The sequence below is a fragment of the Orycteropus afer genome, unplaced genomic scaffold (assembly GCF_000298275.1).
Source record: "Orycteropus afer afer isolate SDZICR_OR568_19922 unplaced genomic scaffold, OryAfe1.0 scaffold00751, whole genome shotgun sequence".
Classification (NCBI taxonomy): domain Eukaryota; kingdom Metazoa; phylum Chordata; class Mammalia; order Tubulidentata; family Orycteropodidae; genus Orycteropus; species Orycteropus afer.
This window is the reverse complement of record NW_006922338.1, coordinates 165,791-186,619: the sequence shown is the minus strand read 5'-3', so window position 1 is coordinate 186,619 and position 20,829 is coordinate 165,791. Positions and strand designations below refer to the sequence as shown.

The window sequence follows — 20,829 nt, the reverse complement described above, 5'->3', positions numbered from 1 at the left end:
GCACCCAGAGAACAGCCAGACCCCGCACATGCTGCCATTCACTTTGCAGTATCGACAGACGCACCCAGAGAACAGCCAGACCCCGCACATACTGCCAATCACTTTGCAGTATCGACAGATGCACCCAGAGAACAGCCAGACCCCGCACATACTGCCATTCACTTCTCAGAACACCGACTGGCTTTCTAAAAGCCCTGTGTATCCCGCTGTGGAAGGAGTTCCTGGCTGTTCCCCACAGCACAACCCATGTATGACGATGCCTGGAAACACGAATAGCACCAAGCAAACGCCAGAGCTCAGTAAGGGTCACTTCAGCCAGGCGATGTGGTGACAAGGAGGGGAACTTGTCCTGAACATCCTCTAGGCTTCAACGCTTGCTACCACAAGGGCCGTGTGTGTAACTGGGGTAAGGACTGTCTGTGAGACATTAAAAAGCCCATCAGAAATTCCTCCCCAGGGTCCCTCTTCCTGGAAACTCTAATTACGCAGCCAGTGGAAACCAGGATAGCTTCTAAAAGCTTAACAAGAACCAAAGGTGGCCAGTTCACGTCTCACTGGTTTGTGAAGACAGACAGTGAAGATCCGCTCATCACGGCGACGTTTTTACCAGCTGTGATCACAGAAGGACCCAGCGCACTAGCTGAAGTGTCAGGAGACTTGAGATCCAGAGATCCCTCACGCATTCCAGGCTGAGACAAGGGCAGGCCCTTGTACTTCACCGTCCATCCTCACGGACATAGGAAGTCAGGCCACTGCTAGTAAAACACAGGAATCACAAGCAACACAAACGTGACTTTCCAACGTCAGTGTTCACCTAAAACTTTTGGCAAACAGGTAGGATCCCAAGTTGAGCTCTTTGAATTCCTTCTGTGGGACAAGAACCCTTTCCAAGGAGGCAAAGCAACAAGAAACCACTTAGAGTAGATGAAGTCTTCCCCCGCTGGACTCCCCACCTGGCTCTTCTTTTCTTTTCAGCCTCAACTTCCCATATACCCAAAAGCTTCTTGTCATGGATTGAACTGTCCCCCCAAAATGTGTGTCAATTTTGCTGGGCCATGATTGTAAGTCATTTGGCAGCTATGTAATGATGTAACCATCCCCATGATGTGATCTAATGTGACCAGCCACTCAGGTGTACGAGGCTTAGGGCCAGACACTCAGCTCACAGCCCTGATCTGATGTAAGGGGAGTTTTCCTGGGATGTGGTCTGCATCACCTTGCATCTTACAAGAGATAAGGGCAGAGAGAAGCGAACAGAGAGGGAGAGATCTATCATCAAGAAAGAAGAGCCGGAAGCAGAGCACACCCTTTGGACCTGGGGTCCCTGTGCAGAGAACCTCCTAGGCCAGGGGAAAGACTGATGCCAAGACACAGGGAGATGCCAAGGAACACCATGCCCACAGATGTTAAAAGGAGACAAGGACCTTCCCCAAGAGCCAACAGGGAAAGCCTTCCCCTAGAGCTGGCACCCTGGATTCAGACTTCCAGCTGCCCAAACGATGAGAGAACACGTGTTTGTTAAAGCCACCTACTTGGATGCTTTCCGTCACAGCACCACCAGACCATTAAGGCCCTCCCCAACGGCCAAATGCTTACAGCCCTCTGGCTGCTGGGGAGTGAGAAGTGCGGTGAACAGAAGCTCTCCCAGGAGCACCAGCTTTACTGTAAGATGGGATTGCGGGCAGAGTTCGTGTCATGCTGGGAGCAGGGGAGCTTCTGGGCTCCCCAGGACTGAGTACTCACTCTGGCCTGCCATGAGGGGCAGCACCTATGTTCCTGGATGCTCTGGGAGACAATAATGGTGGCTAAGGGCTACATTTCTGCTCTGGAGAGCACCCAGCATGATATTAGTACTGAAGACCGACCTTAGGATAAACCTCTCCTGTCCCAGCTAAGCGTCAGGGGTACTGGAGGCCACCTGCTCCAAACATAACAGCAACAGCTCAAACTGCCAACCTCCTGCTAACAGTCTTGAAAATAAAGTATCTGAGCATCCTCTTTCAGTTGCGTTTGTATGTCCACGAGCAACTGGCTTCTCCACACCCCCCTCCCCTTTATTTTCAATAGCAACTGTTCTAGATGAATTCCACATAAACTAACTAAATCAGACCTACTGCCGTTGAGTTGGTTCCAATGCACAGTGACCCTGGAGGACAGAGTAGAATTGCCCCAGAGGGGTTCCAGGATCGTTGCAGTGAATTGCTTAATATGGCCCTTCTAACCACCGCCCTCCATTTTGTGATGTATTGCAAATCCTAGTCTCTGTGCCTGTTTAAGCTCTGGTGGTATAGTCCCTAAGGCTAACTGCTAACTGCTAACCAGTCACTCCTGGGAAGGAAGATGGGGCAATCTACTTCCCTAAGAGATATTGCCTCGCAAACCCAAGGAGGGGTCACTTTGAGTCGGATCCCACTCAAGGGCAGTGAGTTGTTTTTTTTTCCTTGGTTCCGTTAAGAATAATTTACTTACTGAATCAAAGACAACAGAAGACAAAAATGAAAAGTCTCATCTAATAGTTTCTTAATAGACAAAGAATAATCACTACAGTAACAACAGAAGGAAAACTGCCAGCACAGGCAATAATTCAAATATATTTTGAAAGCTGGGGATCTAATTTTTTAAACAGTAACTGTTTTTTTTAAATTTTAGAAATATATAAAAAAACCAAACTCAGTGCCATCAAGTCGCCTCCAACTCATAGCGACCCCTCCTTGAGTTTAGGAAGAGGTATCTCTGTAGAAGTAGATTGCCCCATCTGAGTGGCTGGCAGTTCAAACCCACCAGCCACTCCTCGGAAGGAAGGTTGGGCAATCTACTTCCATGGTGATACTGCCTCAGCAACTCAAGGAGGGGTCGCTATGAGTCGGGGCTGACTTGACAGCACATAAAACAACAATAGCAGCCTTCCCAGGAGTGGCTGGTGGGTTTGAACTGCCAGCCTTCTGGTTAGCAGTCAAATACCTTAGGCACTATGCCACCAGAGCTCCCTTAGAAATATACATATGTATGTGTGTATATGTGTATATATATGTGTGTATATATGTGTATATACATATACACACACACACACACACACACATATAACACATAAAATCTGCCATTTTGACTGTTTTTATTTATAACTTTGTTGTGATTTGGGTGTAATTTTACAAAGTAGATTTGTTTTAAACGATTCAGATACTTTTTTTTTCATAGAGTGCAGACTTTCAAAATTAAGCACTTAATGGAATTGTTTGCTTACTTTAAAAATCATCTTAAACTAAGAATTTTCTTTCGTTTTAACCTCATGTCTTAAAGTCATAACTGGTTTTATGAGAGGCCTCAGCCAAGAATGTGGGTGTAGTTTGGCCTCTGTGAGGGAATGACAGTGCCAAGGCTCCCTGTCTGTGTCCAGAAACCCTACCACAACCAACAGGATGCTCACCACCACTCTTACACTACTGACCTAATTACAATGACAATTTGACCAAGTGGATGTTTTCTCACTCATGGTTACCTGCAAACCAACTAAATAAATAAAATGAGAAAAGTATAATTGCAAACTCAAAACAGAGAGAAAACACATTTAAATAACAAACAGGGCAGAGAGGAGGTTGGAAGAAACAGCTGATAGGGAGTTTAATGGAGAAAATATTTAGGGAGTATATAGGGAAAAGTTCTGATTATAAATTAATGTCTAGCCTCACCAATCAGTAATAAAAATGGAAGGGATTTTGTTAGTGATTAAGATCATGTGGCCACTCCGGGACTGGGTACTGAAAAGATGAAAAGTCTTTCTTAAAGGTCTATGTGAGAGCAAGGGAGAGGAGATTTGGGTTATCCGAGGTTCCTTTCAGCTGGAGCACTCTTGCCCCCACGTAGATGCCACTGGATTCCTTTTCTAAAAGGTAGGAATTACCTACAACGAACACCCTGCACTTTGTCATGCATTCATTCGACATTTGTGTTCATCTATCTGTGAATTACCTGCTGATGCTCACTCAGCCGCTGCCCAGCTTGTACCAGGGCCTGACATACGCTGGCCCTTCTGCCTGATGCCTCATCCCTGTTGGCCCTCCTAGTCTCAGAGAGAACAACATCAGACCTCTGCAAAGGTATGGAACCTGGCTGGCCCATGTGAGCTAGCTTCAACCCCAGAGAACAGATGGTAGACAAATGGAGTGAAAGCATGTCGCAGAGCCTGTCCCTGGACAAGAAGATGAGTACGAAGTGTCATCTTCTCTCCTGCAGCACCTTTCTCTTAGCATGAACTTCATAACCGATAATCACTAATCAATCTTACAGAAAGTGTGCTCACATGCGTATTCCTACAGCTTACAGGTAGGTATAGTACAAATCCCATGGCCAAAGTGGTCCATGTATTTCGACAGCAGTTCAACACAAGTTATTTGGAAGAGACACCCACAGTAAAGTAGGATTTTTCAGCTGAGAAAGCAGATATCAGACAATGAGGGCAACAATGTTCAGTTGTTTATAGCCAAACAGCTGTTTCCTTCTTTCAACAAACAAATAATCTTGTGATAAAGAATATGCCTTCCAGATGAGAACAAAGTTTAAGGCCACAGTCCCCTGATAAAGGCAGACATCTCACAGCCTATGCAGTCAGTGCTCACGAACCCCAACATGCACTTCCTTTCCTTTTTTTGGTGGGGGGAGAGAACATTTTTGAAAAAAATTTTTTTAATGTTACTGAGGATGGCTCATAGTATCTCCTAAAATAAAGAAAGGATCAACACTGCACTCCAGACAAGCAGCTGTCCCGTGGAACATGTTTTGTCAGCTGGTCCAGGCAACAACGTGAGTTCTAGAGCAGATCCGACTCCCTCCACTCCCCTACAAAGTGGTGTCATTCAGTTCCGGTGAGAGTAGGAGAAGGAGAGCAAAAGCTGTTAGGAGACCTCACGTGACTTATTTGAGCACTTAGATCAATCCTAGAGATGAGTAGGCCTCCAATTTACTTCTTTTTTATGTTTATTTCTTAAAACTTTTTATTATGTAAATGTTTAGTCATCACAAAAGCAGAGAGCACATTACATCCATCCCAGATCCAAAAGTTACCACCAACCGGCCAGCCTTTCACATCTGCAAGGCAACATACTTCTCCCCAATGCCCCATCTCTAGTTATTTTAAACTTTGCTCAACTGCAGAGATAGGTCACTTGATCTTACCTTCTTCCTTAACAGGTGGTTATTTGGCTAGGAGTTGGCTGTTTTTCCACACCATATCCAGATAAGGCAAGCTCTGTGAAGGATTTTACAGTGTTAAGAGTGGGAAGACTTTAGTTTGTGGGTTTTATAAAGACCAGTCTTGAGTGCGCTGGTTGTTGTTGTTGTTGTTGTTATGTGCCATCGAGTCATACCTGACTCATAGCGACCCCTCCTTGGGTTTCCGAGGCAGTATCACTACGGAAGTAGGATTGGCCAACCTTCCTTCCGAGGAGTGGCTGGTGGGTTTGAACCGCCAGCCGTCTGGTTAGCAGGCAAGTGTCTTACCCACTATGCTACCAGAGCTCACAGTACATTTTGAAACACCCATCCTCGTAGATTATAACTCCTTTCCCTCTTCAATGCGCCCCTCCTTTCAAGGTCACTGCTTTAGGTAATTTTCTTTCAGGCAACCCATCACCTGGATTTCTATAGTCCTCTCAAATCTTTCCTACTAGATCTACAAGAAGCATCTTTCTGATCATGTCACTCTCTTGCTTAAAATCCTCAAATGACACCTCACAACTTGGAGAACAAAAATCAAAACTCCTTAGTTTCGTTCCAGGTCTTTTCACCAACTAGCATCTGCCTGCCTTACTATGTCATCTCAATCCCTGAGTCACAATGAATCCATTGCTGTCTTTTTCCCCACAGCTTCTTCTGCCCTTCATCTGCTAACTTCTAATGTGCCTTCAAGGCCTACTCCATGCCTGACTTCCACTGGGACGTTGCTCCTAAAGTTAGACAAGGTCAGACTCCTCTGCGATGCCATTCTTGCAGAGGGTAGGGGTTTAATAAGGCACCCACCACCATCACCAACTCCTGATGATCTCCCGCAAGCCACTGACTCCATCTATTCCTGGTTCCCTGTACTTTTCAGTTATGACAGCCAGTAAAATCCCTCCATTGAACTAGTGTAACAGATTCATGTCACCTAAGTGAAAGCAGCCCAACCAATGAAATAAGGACTGTGAAAACTGGTAAAATGCCCATATCCACACTCATCTGATGCCACCGCCCTTTCCACGATCTTATCCCTCTCTGTCCTCCACTCTCCATTTAGCACCCCCCATACTCTGGACTTTATCTTGTTTATGATCTGTATCCTCCAGTGGAATTTAAGCTGCTTGAGGACAGGACTTTTGTCTGTTTTGTTTGACAGCTATGTTCTCAGCACCTAGAATCAGGCCTGGCATCCAACAGACACTCAGAAAGTATTTGTTGAGTTAATCAAAGCCATTCTTAACTGTGTGTTATTTAATGTGAAACCATAATAATACAAGTGATACGACCTGGTGGTGGCATTATAAAGATACTAGCAGCCAGTATGTGGTGATGAGGGGTCAGGAATCAGAAATCACAGGGCCTCTTGGAGAACTCACAAGTAATTGAAATGGCCTTGCCTAGTAACTTACTAGTCTGCTCAAGGGCAAACTCTATCATAGCTTTCAGTCAACTTATAGTGGATTAGAAACTCTCCCAGAGGGTACTTTTTTCTTTTAAACTCTGCTTTGTTTTGCTCAATAAGACAGTCTGTGAGTGAGTGATCCCTCCTGTAGAGGAGTCAAAGTCAGGTGAGCTGAGGAAAGGCCTCTGTGCTATTCTCTGCCTGTCTTACAGATTTGCTGACAGTGTCCTGGTAACAGGAACCCACGTGAGAGTCACTTGTGAGTCAGCCTCCTCTAACACTGTTTTATTACTTTTTAAAAAGTACTCTCTGGCAACCAATACAGCACTTATTCTCAAGAGCATATGCAGCAATGGCTGGCTTACCGACCCTGCAGCCAAAATGGGGTAGCAAATCTCCTGTCACATTAGGTGCCGTGGAGTCAATCTTCCTCTCATAGTGACCCCATGTGACAGAGTAAAACTGCCCCATAAGGTTTTCTAGGCTGAAATTTTCACCAAAGCACACTGCCAGGTCTTTGCCCCACAGAGATGCTGGATGGGTTCAAATTGCCAATCTTTTGGTTAGCAAAAGATTTACCAGTTACCCAGGGTCTGTGGTCAGTCATGCTAGGGTCCATGAGGATGCAAGGCCACCTAGGGCTGCAGTCTGTGTGAAGTTAGGACCCAGGGGCTGGGGGTCTGTGAGCATCTGTGGCCATGTGAGTGTTGGGGAGGGGTCTATGGGAGGTGGGATCTGTGAGGAGCTGGGGGTCAGTGAAGGCTGGGGTCATCTAGGGGGTCAGAGCTACCGGGAGTCTGGGGTCACCAGTCTGTCTGTGGTCATCTGGGGGTCAGGGTCTGTGAGAAGCAGGGGTCAGTCAAGGGTTAGGGTCTGTGAAGAGCTGAGATCACCTGTGGCCAGGGTCTGTAATGAAGCAAAAGCACCCCAGATGTAGGGTTACCAAGGGACCGGTGTCATGCAAGGGCTGGAGACACATGTGCTCTGGGGTCATCAACAGTTAGGTCTGCAAGGGTCTGGGCTGACTCGGGGTTTGGAGTCTGCGAGGAGGTGTGGTCCCGCTTGGCTCTAGGATCACTAAGGGACTGGCGCCACCTTGGAGTCGGTGTCTGAGAGGAGCCAGGGGCTGCAGTCTGTCGAGGCCCGGGTCTCCGGGCTCACCCAGTATCTGGTGTTACCAGAGGCTAGAGTCTGTGAGGAACCGAGCTCATTGGGGGCCGGGGGCTGTGAGGAGCCCGGAACAGCTGGGGGCCGGGACCAGTGAGGAACCGGCGTCACCGGGGGTCAGGGGTCAGCTGGGAGCCAGGGTCCGTGAGGAGGCAGGATTGCCACTGGGAAGAGCCGGGGTCTCAGACGGGCTGTCCCCGCGGGGCGAATGCCGGGCTGTGCACGCGCACGGACGAGACCGCGCTCACTCACCTGCTGCCGCTCCTCCGCACTCTCCCCGCCGGCGGCGCCGCAGCCAGCCGCGCTCCGCAAGTCCCACCCCTAGCATCACTTCCGGCCAGCCAGGGCTCGGGAGGCGGTGCGCCGGACACGCCCCGCCCACTTCAGTTCCGGCCCCGCCCCCCACCGTTGCTACGCAGCCCGGGCAGTCCACACCCTCCGCCTGGCCTGGGTTGTGCGCCTCGGAGGGGCGGTTCCTTGCTAATCGAACCATTTAGCTCGTAGTTCCGTCACAGAACTAGTGGACCCCGGCCGCAGGGATCCGGGCCCCTGCTCCGCCCCTCACCTCAGCTATTACAACCAACAAAGTCAAGATCTGTTGTTGTTGTTGTTAGGTGCCGTCTAGTCGTTTCCGACTCATAGCGACCCCACGCACAGCAGAACAAAACACTGCCCGATTCCGCGCCAGCTCCACGATCCCTGCTATACTTGAGCCCATCATCGCAGCCACCGTGTCAATCCATCTCGTTGACGGCCTCCCCCTTTTTGGTAGACCCTCCACCCTACCAAGCATGACATCCTTCTCCAAGGAATGGTCCTTTCTGACAACATGACCAAAATAGGTGAGACCAAGTCTGGCCATTCTGGCTTCCAAGGAGCATTTCTGGTGCACTTCCTCCATGACAGATCTGTTAGTTCTTTTAGCAGTCCATCATACTTTCAGCATTCTTCGCCAGCACCACAACTCAAAAGCATCAACTCTTGTTCCATCTTCCTTATTCATTGTCCAGCTCTCACATGCATACGACACGACTGGAAATATCATGGCTTCTGTCAGGCGCACCCTTAGTCCTGAAGGAGACATCCTTGCTCCTTAACACTTGAAACAGTTCCTTTGCCGTTGACTTTCCCAATGCTACGCGTTGTCTGATGTCCTGACTGCTGCTTCCATTGGCATCGATTGTAGAACCCAGCAACATGAATTCTTTGACAACCTCAATCTTCTCTCCATTTTTGTGATGCTGCTCATTGGTCCAGTTGTGAGGATTTTTGTTTTCTTTATATTGAGACATAATCCATACTGCAGACTGTATTCTTCAACCTTCATCAGTAAGTGCCTCAAGTCATCCTCACTTTCAGCAAGCAAAGTTGTATCGTCTGCGTATCTCAGTTTGTTAATGATTCTTCCTCCAATCCTGATGCCACATTTTTCTTCATACAGTCCAGCTTCTCGGATTATTTGCTCAGCATATAGATTGAATAAGTATGGGGAAAGGATACAACCCTGACTCATTCCCTTCCTGATTTTAAACCATGTAGTGTCCCCTTGTTCCGTTCGAACGACAGCCAAGGTACAGATTCCTCATGAGTACAATCAAGTGTTCAGGAATTCCCATTCTTCTCAATGTTATCCATAGTTTGTCATGATCCACACAATCAAATGCCTTTGCATAGTCAATAAAACACAAGTAAACATCTTTCTGGTATTCTTTGCCTTGAGCCAAGATCCATCTGACAACAGCTATGATATCCCTTGTTCCATGTCCTCTTCTGAATCCAGCTTGCACCTCTGGAAGTTCTCGGTCAATACACTGCTGCAAACGTTTTTGAATTATCTTCAGTAAGATCTTACTTGCGTGCAATATTAATGATATTGTTCTATAATTTCCACAATCTGTGGGATCACCTTTCTTTGGAATGGATACAAATATAGATCTCCTCCAGTCAGTTGGCCAGGTAGCTGTCTTCCAAATCTCTTGGCATAACCGAGTGAGTGCCTCCAGTGTGGCATCCGTTTGTTGAAATATCTCAATGGGTATTCCGTCAATTCCCGGAGCCTTGTTCTTTGCCAGTTCCTTCATTGCAGCTTTGACTTCCTCCTTTAGTACCATTGATTCTAGATCATATGCCGCTTCCTGAAATGGATGAAGATCAACCAGTTCCTTTTGGTACAGTGATTCTGTATATTCCTGCCATCTTCTCTTGATGTTTCCTGCATCATTCAATATTTTTCCCATAGAATCTCTCAATATTGCAACTCGAAGCTTAAATTTTTTCTTCAATTCTTTCAGCTTGAGAAATGCCGAGCATGTTCTTCCCTTTTGGTTTTCAAACTCCAGGTCTTTGCACATTTCATTATAGTAATTGGTTTTGTCTACTCGAGCTGCTCTTTGAAATCTTCTGTTCAGCTCCTTTATCTTGTCATTTCTTCCATTGGCTTTAGCTTCTCTCCGCTCAAGGGCAAGTTTCAGAGTCTCTTCTGTCATCCGTTTTGGTCTTCTCTTCTTTTCTCGTCTTTTTAGTGACTCTTGCTTTCTTCATGGATAATGTTCTTGATCTCCTCCCACAATTCTTCTGGTTTCCGGTCGTTGGTGTTCAATGATCAAATCTATTCTTTAGATGGTCTCTAAATTCAGGAGGGATATATTCAAGATCATATTTTGGTTCTCTTGGACTTATTTTAAGTCCAAGATCTGTAAGGGACATTAAATATAATAGAAGTATGCAGCAGACTTTGTGGTATTGGTGAAGAAAGTTGAATGTACCACGGACTGCTAGATGAACAAATCTGTCTGGAAGGAAGGGCAGTCGGAATGCTCCTTAGAAGAGAGAATGGCCAGACTCTGGCATGTCGTCGGAAGAGACTAGTCCCTGGAGAAGGATATCATGCTTGGTGTAGCGCAGGATGAGCGAAAAGAGGGAAGACCCTCAAGGCGGTGCACTGACTCTGGCAACAACTGTCAGGATGGCGCAGGACTGGGCAGTTTCCTTCTGCTGTGCACAGGGTCGCTGTGAGTCAGAACCCATGAGTTGTGTTGTTAGGTGCTGTCGAGTCCTCTCCGACTCACAGTGACCCTATGCACAGCAGAAGGAAACATTGCCTGGTCTTGTGCAAGCCCCACAATCCTTGCTATACCTGAGCCCATCGTTGAGTGCCTTCCGACCTGATGGGCTCATCTTTGGGCACTATATCACACAATGTTTGAAGGCTATTCATATCAGACTGTGTTTCACTGCTATTCACAAGGTTTTCACTGGTCAATTGTTTGAGAAATGGATGGCGTCTTCCTATACAACAGCACCTAACAACATGAGGCAGACTACTTACACATTAAAAAAAACAAACCACCAAACCCACTGCCATCAAGTCAATTCCAACTCTTAGCGATCTCCTCTGGGTTGCCAAAGTGGTAAATCTTTATGGAAATAGATTGCCCAGTCTTCCTTCTGTGGAGTGACTGGTGGGTTTGAACCGCCAACCTTCTAATTAGCAGTCAAATGCCTTAGGCACTACACCACCAGAGCTCCCTACAATACCATTACAACATACAGTATTTGCTTGTTTACATATGTCTCCTTTCACCTCCTAGATGGCAAATTATCAGCTCAGAAGGCCAAAATTAATCACACACTTTATTCAATTTTCATAAAAGCCATAGAAAAGACACCATTAGAATCTCCATTTCACAGATGTGAAAAAAACAGATTCAGCGTAGTTAAATTATATGCTCAAGTTTTCCTGGCTGGCCAGAAAAAAGCATGAATTTATTTCCTAGTTCTTTTGACTATACCACATGCCATTCCTTAGCGTCTATTTTGTTTTTGTTAGGTGCCACCGAGTTGATTCCGACTCCCAGCGACCCTATGTACAACAGAAGGAAACACTGCCTGGTGCTGTGCCATCCTTAGGCTCATCACCATACTTGAGCTCATGGTCACAACCACTGTGTCAATACACCCCATTGAGGGTCTTTCCTTTTTCTGCTGATCTTTGCCAAACATGATATCCTTCTCCAGGGACTGGTCCCTTGTGACAACATGACCAAGATACAAGAGAAGTTTGGCCATTCTTGTGTCTATGGACAATTCCAGCTATATTTCCTCCAAGACAGATTTGTTTGTTCTTCTATCAGTCTGTGATACATTAAATATTCCTCACCAACAACATTATTCAAATGCGTCAGTTCCTCTGAGGTCTTCCTCACTCATCGTCCAGCCCTCACATGCGTATGCTAAAAACCAAACCCAGTGCCATGGAGTCAATTCCAACTCATAGAGACCTTACAGGACAAAGTAGAACTGGCTCATAGGGTTTGCAAGGCTGTAAATCTTTATGGAAGCAGCCTGCCTCATCTTTCTCCCACAGAACGGCTTATGGGCTTCAACCGCTGGTTAACAGCCCAGGGCCTTAACCACAGCACCACATGCATATAAGCTTTCAATAAACAACGCATATAGAATTTTGCAAGACCAACCACATATTCATTGCTAATACCTTTTTTCAGCATATAGCAAAGAAATTGAAGGCCTGGTGGTCTAGAGTAAAATCGGGGCTGGAATGTTGGCTCCGCCCCTTGGAACACCCGGAGCGTCAGTTTCCCAGACGTCGGAGCACGCGGGCCAACGAACTCCAGGCATCTCTAGTCGCTTGTAGAGGCAGGACCCCCGCCCCACCCTTTCCCTTCACAGGGAACTACATTTCCCAGAAGATCACGCGCCGTCGCCTACGTATTTCCTCCCGACGTCCCTCGCGGCTGGAAGGAGCCTAGCGGGCTCGAGGCCGACGCGACCAGGTTTCGTTGTTGCCGCCGTCGTTGTCCCGAGGAGCCGTCGCGGCCGTCTCCGCCGCCCACTTTGCCCACCATGTCCGCCCAGGCGCAGATGCGGGCCCTGCTGGACCAGCTCATGGGCACGGCCCGGGACGGTGAGTCGGGGCGGCCGGCCAAGCGAGGGGCTTGGGGCGGGAGCGAGGCGAGGCCGCCGGGCGGCCTGAGGCGGGGGCCGCCGAGCGTCTGCGCCTGCGCCGGCGCCGCTCCCTTCCCCCGCGCGCCGACCGCAGGCGTCGGGCCTTTGTCTGAGCTGGCTTGCCTCGGAGGCGGCCGCGGCCGGATTTCTCCCGGGCCGGGCTCCTCCCTCGGAGCCCGCGCCGTCGGCGAGGCTCTAATCTCTTCCCAACCTACCATCTTGCGACTTCCTCTCGGCCGGCGCCGCGGCTGCTCCGCGAACCGGGGGAGTCGGCGAAGGGCCGGAGCCATGGCGGGCTCCGGGTCGCCGGCAGCCAGGTGGCGGAGTTCCTCCGAGGCTCCTGGGAGCCCTGGACCTTGTTGTTCTGTACGATTGCAAGGGGAGCCGTAAATCGAGCTTTTCTCGCGTGGGTTCCTGCCGAGTACTTTCCAGCCCCCTTCCCCCAGGCGCCCAGGAGAGCCTCTCTGTTTAGCCAGCGTTTGGCAGCTGTTAGGTAGGTTGTACCGTAGGGAGGAGAGCGAGACCATGACGGTTGTCTCGGGAGAAAGCGGTTGCCTCTTTGCAAAACTATGTACCTGCTGTGGTTTGTGCCTTCTTTTTCTCCTGAAGTAACGAAGTTGTTATGGTCACACTGGCTCATCGCAGGGCGGTGCAGACTCTTTGCACTTTATTTCATAGGTGACTAAGTGCTTTTTAGCTCTCTTTGTATGTTGAGTTGCTTTTGAATTGCTTCCCATATTTTTATTTCATACAAACTGAACAATTGTGGCCCCTCTATTTTATTTATAAAGGTTCAGTGTATCTTTGCCTGCCTACATCAATCTGCAAGGGAGTTGCAGAAAAGCCTCATGTTCATCGAGCCGTGAGTCACAACCAATTTCTAAGCTGTTATAACAAAAAAGTGTTTGCTTTTTTTCACCAGTAACTTTAAAAGTGTAGTTTAGAAAGAAAACATTTTCAATAAAAAAGACACTACATTAATCCTGGATGCTTGCAAATCCTAAAATATATCCCTCCTTTAGTATTACACAGCTCTGTGTCATATACACAGATTAGCTTTAAAATTTGTCACATACCACTTTGCCTTTACTTTTATGTATCATTCCCCTGACTTCCTTACTGCAGGTGTGGGCCAGAAAACTTTTCCTTTAAAACTTTTCAACAGCGGGCATAAAATTCTGCAGCTGAGGTCTTGAAGAATGCAGATGGGTACAGTATGTGTTGGAGCTCACAGTGTGTATTGACCAACCTAGTTCCTTTCTGCTTTTTTTTCCCCCCCCTTTTTTTTGTTTTTGGTATTGTCTTGGTAAAAGTGACTCCCAGGTGCCAACTCTCTTTTTTAAGGGTGGGGGCAAAATGGGGATAGGAAGACTAGGTATAAGTTATCTAATAGGTGGCGTTTGGAAACTTTCTTCTTCATGTAATTTGGGGCAAAACACTGCCTATGCAATTGTCCATAACAAAAGATTAGGTTAAACAATAGCTGTTGTTGGTAGAAAATACCAGCTACAAGTCAACTTGGTGATTCGTGGCCCTCTGATTCGCATGGGTTTTGGTATCTCATTCCCCCACGTGTATGTGTGGGACTAATGCCTGTTTAGCACTTGTCAGCCTTTTACTTATGACTCCTCCACTTCCTTTGCACAAAGATGGAGTCAGACCTCATTAAGTCTATTTCTCCATGATACACTCAGCATCAGAAAACATCTGTATTCTGTTCCACTTGCAAATCTCTTTAGATAAGTTTTTCAGTGTATATCAGGGGAGAACACAGAAATGGTAGTCTGCAAATCCAGGTGAATTGTTGTACCGGATTCTCCCTTACAGTTAATGTGGTAATATTGTCTTATTTAAAACCACACGTGAATTTCAGGAGACGAAACCAGACAGAGGGTCAAGTTTACAGATGACCGTGTCTGCAAGAGTCACCTACTGGACTGCTGCCCCCATGACATCCTGGCTGGGACGGTAGGTGCCTTTTTGGGGACCACTGGGATTGCTCAGACGTGGGTGCAGTGTAAGCAGGGGAAGGGTTTGCATGTTGGATTATGGTTTTCTTCAGCAGAAACTTACTTAACTTACTACCCTCCAAATGTTAGTTCTATTACTTTGGTGGAGTTTTGTATTATGAAACATAAATTCTTTAATGTAAAAGTCTGTAAACAGAATATTTTTGTAACACTGTTTTTTTATTGGTGTTGCCACAACTAAGTATTCCAAGTAGTCTTATTAAGTCCTTAGCAAAACACATGCTTCGGATCAGCCTGTCAGCTTTTGAAGATTCTGAGTTGGTTGGTTTGTTTTCAGGTTAAAAGTTAAAATATGCTAGACTTTTGATCTAGCAAGATATATTTTCTCCTAAGTTTTTAATTTTTTAAAGATCAGTTGGGGATGGCGTTGATTTTGTAGTTTTATGTTATCCTTTCAAGAAACCAACTCATTTGAACCTTGAAATGAGTGAACAGTTTTTATAGTCCATGAGGCAGGTTTAGAATCTTAAAATGATAGGTGTTGATCTTTGTAAGACTCTTTTCCTGTCAGTGGTTGAATCACAGTAAATAATCTTCCACTGTGTAGTTATCTTTGAATTCTACTACGTTTTGAATAAATGCACATTCATGAGTTGGCGTGAGACAAGGAGTCCTGGAAGTAATAAGAAATCTTTAGTGCCTTTTCCTGTCAGCAGTATTAGGCCCACCAGAGGGTGTGAAATACAAAGTCTGACACATTGGCTTTCACAGACCCTGGATAGTGCCTCAGGCATTTGACTTCTTACCAGAAGGTTAGTGGTTCAAACCCACCAGCTACTCCTCAGAAGGAGGATTGGGCAATCTACTTCCGTAATCATACTACTTCGGAAACCCAAGGAGGGGTCTCTGTGAGTCTGATCCGACTCGATGGCAGCAGGTTAGTTAGTTAGTTAGTTAGAAATACCTTGGGAAGATTTAAGGAGTGTGATATTTTAGCTTTACTTGGTGTTAGGCTGCTCGGGGACTGGCCATAACCTCCCTGCAGACTTGGAAAAGTTGAAATGATGACATCCAGAAAAAGATAACCATGGAACCAGGCTTGTTCTCCATGTACTTTAGCAGGGGTGCTTTTGAGACAAAAGAAAGACATCGGAGAATTTTACTTGATAGGTGGTTTCCTAATGTCAACGTTTTCTTGAGAGCTGAAGGTTTTAGAATGGATTAAGATTTTTTTTGCACTTAAGGTTTTAGCACTTGCTTCTGGTGGTGGCTTTTTCTTTCAACAAAAGAGCTTTCATAAATTTTTAAGCATTTCTTACTGGCAGCCACCACTCATTTTTCAGCTATAGTACTTAGTTTCATTTGTGGGAACTCTATTTTAGAGAATAGTGTTTGGGACTTAGGAGATTGACATGAACTCTGTCAGGTTGACAGAGATGACAGTTACGGTTGTGACTTTGGCAGGATCCCTGTTGCCCTATGTCTAGATGCATCACGTAGCCAGCATACATGATCTACACTTACTTGGGCTTGACTTTAGAATAATGAAGGAGAAAAAAGATTTTAGCTAACATGAAAAAGTCAGTCTTTGGCCAAGATGAAAATGTCCTAGAAGGACCAGTTGTCTGCCCAGCTCACTGTTGTCCCAGGTGGTGCTGAGGGATGTTTTGTTAATGACCCTGGAATGGGCTTTCTGTGACACTCGGGCCCATGAGTCTAATTTGGGTAGAAAGTTAAGATTATCTCACCTATAAAGTGTTTGAAATAGATTTTGAATATGTTAATGATACAAACTGAAGGGAATTCCTGGTTTCAAATCTTCTTTGTCCGCTAATTTTATAGACAAATGGTTTTCTGATGGTGTGGATTTTGGGCGTGTCTCCTGGTTGGAATGGTGGGTTTTGTTAATATTGACTCTGACTTGATACCATGATCCTCAGCATATCGACTTCTCTGTTGTTCCCCCATACTGTCAGGGAATGCTTACACTTGTTTTGTGTGACTGATGCAAAATTAAGGCTGGCAAAAGCAAGTTAATTGATAAGACTTTCATAATTATAATTCACCTATCCCTGGGTCTAATGGAAATATAAACCCTTTTTATAATGTTAAAAGTACTGGTTTCAAGTGTTCTGTCATCACGGTGTAAAACAAAGCTGCTAAGCCATGGTCTCTTTCTCAATTTTTTATCATAGTTTTAAGGATTCAAAAAGTATCATTTATTTCAGAGACAGGTGAATTCCAAGTCATGTGCTTTCTACAGTGGGTAGGTGTGCTTGTGTAAATGTTTCTTTCTGCAGTGGGTAGGTGTGCACGTATAAATGTTTGCTTTCTTTCCTACAGCGCATGGATTTAGGAGAATGTACCAAAATCCACGACTTGGCCCTCCGAGCAGATTATGAGATTGCAAGTAAAGAAAGAGACCTGTTTTTTGAATTGGATGTAAGTTACATTTTGCACTGATTCATCACTACCATGAAGAGCCATGTGTCGAACTAAGGAGAGTAATGTAACGTATGTAAGTTACGAAGCAAAATGGTGAATACCTGTGATGTACTAGGAGCTCCAGCACAGCCATTCCTACCCACCTGTGTGTCCACTGCCCCATCACCATCCTGAGTTTTGTATTTATCACTCCCCTTTAAAAATACTACATAATGGTAGGATTCCTTGAGCAATGTTTTTCCTTGTATTTGAACTTTATAAAATGATTGCATAGATAGTTTTAGCATTGCTTTTTTTCATTCGGTATTACATTTCTAAGACTACGTTTTCTGATTTAGTTTCTTTGTTTTTGGAGCCCTAGTGGCACAGTGGTTAAAACACTACTAACTTACTAACTGAAAGGTTGATGGTTCAAACCTACCAGCCTCTCTGTGGGAGAAAGATGGGGCATTTGGTTTCTGTAAAGGTCTACGGCCTTGGAAACCCAGTGAGGCAGTTCCACTCTATCCTCCAGGGTCGCTGAGTTGGAATCGTCTTGGAGGTTATGGTGGTGGTTATTCTTACTGCTGCTTGAATATTCCACAGATGGTTGTGTGTTTGTGGCCATTTGGGTTCTAGCTTTTTGCTGCTGTGAACAATATTATGCATATGCTTGGGTATTTTCTTGGTGTAGGTGTCTTGAGGCTTATCTAGGGTGAGAGCTCCTGGGAGAGGAGTTGCTGACTCGTGATATTTATTTGAATAAGTTCAAATAATTTATCCTTGCCAGGGAACACTGTAATGTTTTTTTTTTTTCCCTTCTATATCGTTGTTAAAGTGGCTCTGTCGATTTGTGGAGCCCTGGTAGCTCAGTGGTAAAGCGCACAGCTACTAGCTAAATGGTCGGCAGTTTGAATCCACCACCTGCTCCACAGGAGAAACATGTGGCATTGTGCTTCCAGAAAGATTTCAGCCTTACAAACCTTGTGGGACGGTTCTCCTCTGTCGACAGGGTCACTATAAGTTGGAATTGATTCCACAGCAGTGAGTTCGGGTTTTGGTTTTGTGTCATTTTACTTCTCCAAAGTAGGAGCTCTGGTAGCATAGTGGCTAAAGCACTTGACTGCTAACCAGAAGGCTGGCGGTTCAAACCCACCAGCCACTCCTCGGAAGGAAGGTTGGGCAATCCTACTTCCGTAGTGATACTGCCTCGGAAACCCAAGGAGGGGTCGCTATGAGTCGGGGCCGACTCGACGGCACATAACAACAACAACAACAAAAGTAGTGTATACGTATCCTTTTCAACACTTGATATTATCAGACTAATTAATTTTTGCAACTTAGTGGTGGCAAAATGGTATTTCATTATGGTTGTAATTTATATTTGTCTAGTGTTCAGATCGGGCAGTCTGCTTCCATAGAGAGATTGCCTCGGAACCCAAGGAGGGGTTGCTATGAGTTGGGATCGACTTGACGGCAGTGAGTTTGGTTGGCTAGTATCCAGTAGTTGTGATATTTTATGTATATTAGTATATCCATTTAGAGCACTATTTCTCAACCGTTTGTTCACTCTTGCCCGGCAGAGGAGTCTTTTTTGACCTTTATTCCCCTGGTCAGTTCCTTCTGCCACAGAATTGGAAGATCACAGATGGACCACATACTGGTTTCAGTGCTGGGATCCTATGGAGGACCACGGGTCATCATCACAGCTGAGATTCTTTCATCTTGGCCTGTAGAGTGTGTGGCTTAGAGTTGCTCAATTTTAGTTGTTTTCCCTGGTCTTCCATCACTGGTTATGACCAGAGATCCGTGCTGGGACTGAGTGTGAATAAGGGAGCCAGGAGGTCTTGGAAGCCAATGATGTGGTTCTTTTCCCAGAGGAAATTTTAGGGAACGTGATGGAAGCTGGAACAGATTTTATTTAAACCAGAAGTCTTAAAAAGTGGTTAAAATTAATTTTTTTTCTCGGTGCATTCTTTAACAACACAGGTGCCCTCGTTGTGCAGTGGTTAAAGCACTTGACTGCAAACTGAAAGGTCAGTGGTTCAAACCCACCAGCTGTTCTGTGGGAGAAAGATGAGGCAGTCTGCTGTCTTAAAGATTTACAGCCTTAGAAACCCTATGGGGCAGTTCTGTTCCATCCTATAGGGTCTTCATGAGTCGGAATAGATCAGACAGCAATTCTGGTTGTTGAATCTTTAACTGATAATGCCTCTAGCAACAACTCCGCTAACACATGGGCTTTGAAACGGTCATTCCCTACAGCATAAGTTTGAATTCTTCATTAACCTGAAAAGTGCATGTAAAGGGGCCAATTCACTGGACATCGGGTTTCAGAAACTCTTAGGGGCACCGATAAAGTTTGAAATCTCCATTTAACTGATTTAGCTTTTTGGATCATTACTAAACCAGAATATCAGTGTACTCCATAAATGGCCTGATTAGTGCTAGTGAAGGTGGGTCCTTGTGTGGTGTAAACGGTCAACACTCTGAGCTCGTGACTCAAAGATGAGGGTTCAGGTCCACCTGGGGGTGCCTCAGAAGAGAGGGCTGATGACCCTTCTGGAAAACAGCCATCAAGCACCCAATGGAGGATTGCACTGACGTCCCAGAACAAAGCGTGTGTGAATTGTCGAGTGGGAAGCTAATTTGCTCTGTTAACTTTCACCCAAACGGTAATAAAATGGTCTAAAAACAAATCCCTTTGGAGCACAGTTCTGCTCTGATGCACGTGGGGTCACCGTGACTTGGAATAGACTGCGGTACCTGCTGTGGTGGAAAAGGGTAGATTAATGGGGAAGTGGAGACTGCGGTTTTGATCTTACAGATGGCTGGCACTGAAATGTTGGATGTCCAGTGTGTGACTGGGCACGTCCTCACCCCCAGGCACCAAGTCTGGGGGAGGGTGGTCTATCAGGGTGCTTCCAGAATTCCACCACCAGAGTCATCCAACAGATGTGCCTACGGGAGATACGAGAGAGATGACCACTGTGACCTTTTTTTTTTTTTTTTTTAGAGGGACTGGTTATATGTAAATCACAGTCCCACCATACCATACATACCAAACTGCTTTAAGCAGTTACCTCTTGGTGTTTTAAGTAACTGCTTTATTGAGTTATGAATTACATACCATAATGCTATAAAGTTCTTCCTATCTTTGAATTTTTAATAGCTACCTGTTGGTAGTATTTTGATGTATATTGGTCATTTTATAGTGAAAGTAACCTCATTTTAAAATACCAAGATAAAATAGCTTTTTAGTTCCTTAGTTATGCAAAATAAACTTAGAAAAATAAAATCTATTCTCAAATTATAGATTACATACTTGCAGTGTATTTGTTAATTTGATGAAAGAATGAACTTTAAAATTTTTTAGCTAGTTAATGTATGTGCAGAGGAACCCTGGTGATGCAGTTGTTAAAAGTGCTTGGGTGCCAAGCAAAAAGGTCAGTGGTTTGAACCCACCAGTTCCACTCTGGGAGAAAGGTGTGGCAGTCTGCCTCCACAAAAATTGACAGCCCTGGAAACCCTGAGGGCAGTTCTGTTCTGTCCTGTAAGGTCACTGTGAATCAGAATTGAGTTAATGGCAGTGGTTTTGGTTTTTTTTTTTTTTTTTTTTTTTAGGATTTGGGTGAAGATTTACAGAGTAAATTCACTTTTCATACAGCAGTTCACATATACTTTGTCTCA

General features: G+C 45.5%; 1 protein-coding gene across 1 annotated transcript in view; it reads left to right on the top strand.

Moving 5' to 3' along the window:
• The first annotated feature begins 12,643 nt into the window (after positions 1-12,643).
• Positions 12,644-20,829, top strand: part of LUC7L (LUC7 like) — a 23,723-nt gene continuing 15,537 nt past the window's right edge. Inside the window, exons 1-3 of the mRNA XM_007957446.2 lie at positions 12,644-12,704; positions 14,619-14,713; positions 17,059-17,157. Coding sequence (XP_007955637.1) covers positions 12,644-12,704; positions 14,619-14,713; positions 17,059-17,157 — 255 coding nt within the window. The remainder of the gene's footprint in view (positions 12,705-14,618; positions 14,714-17,058; positions 17,158-20,829) is intronic.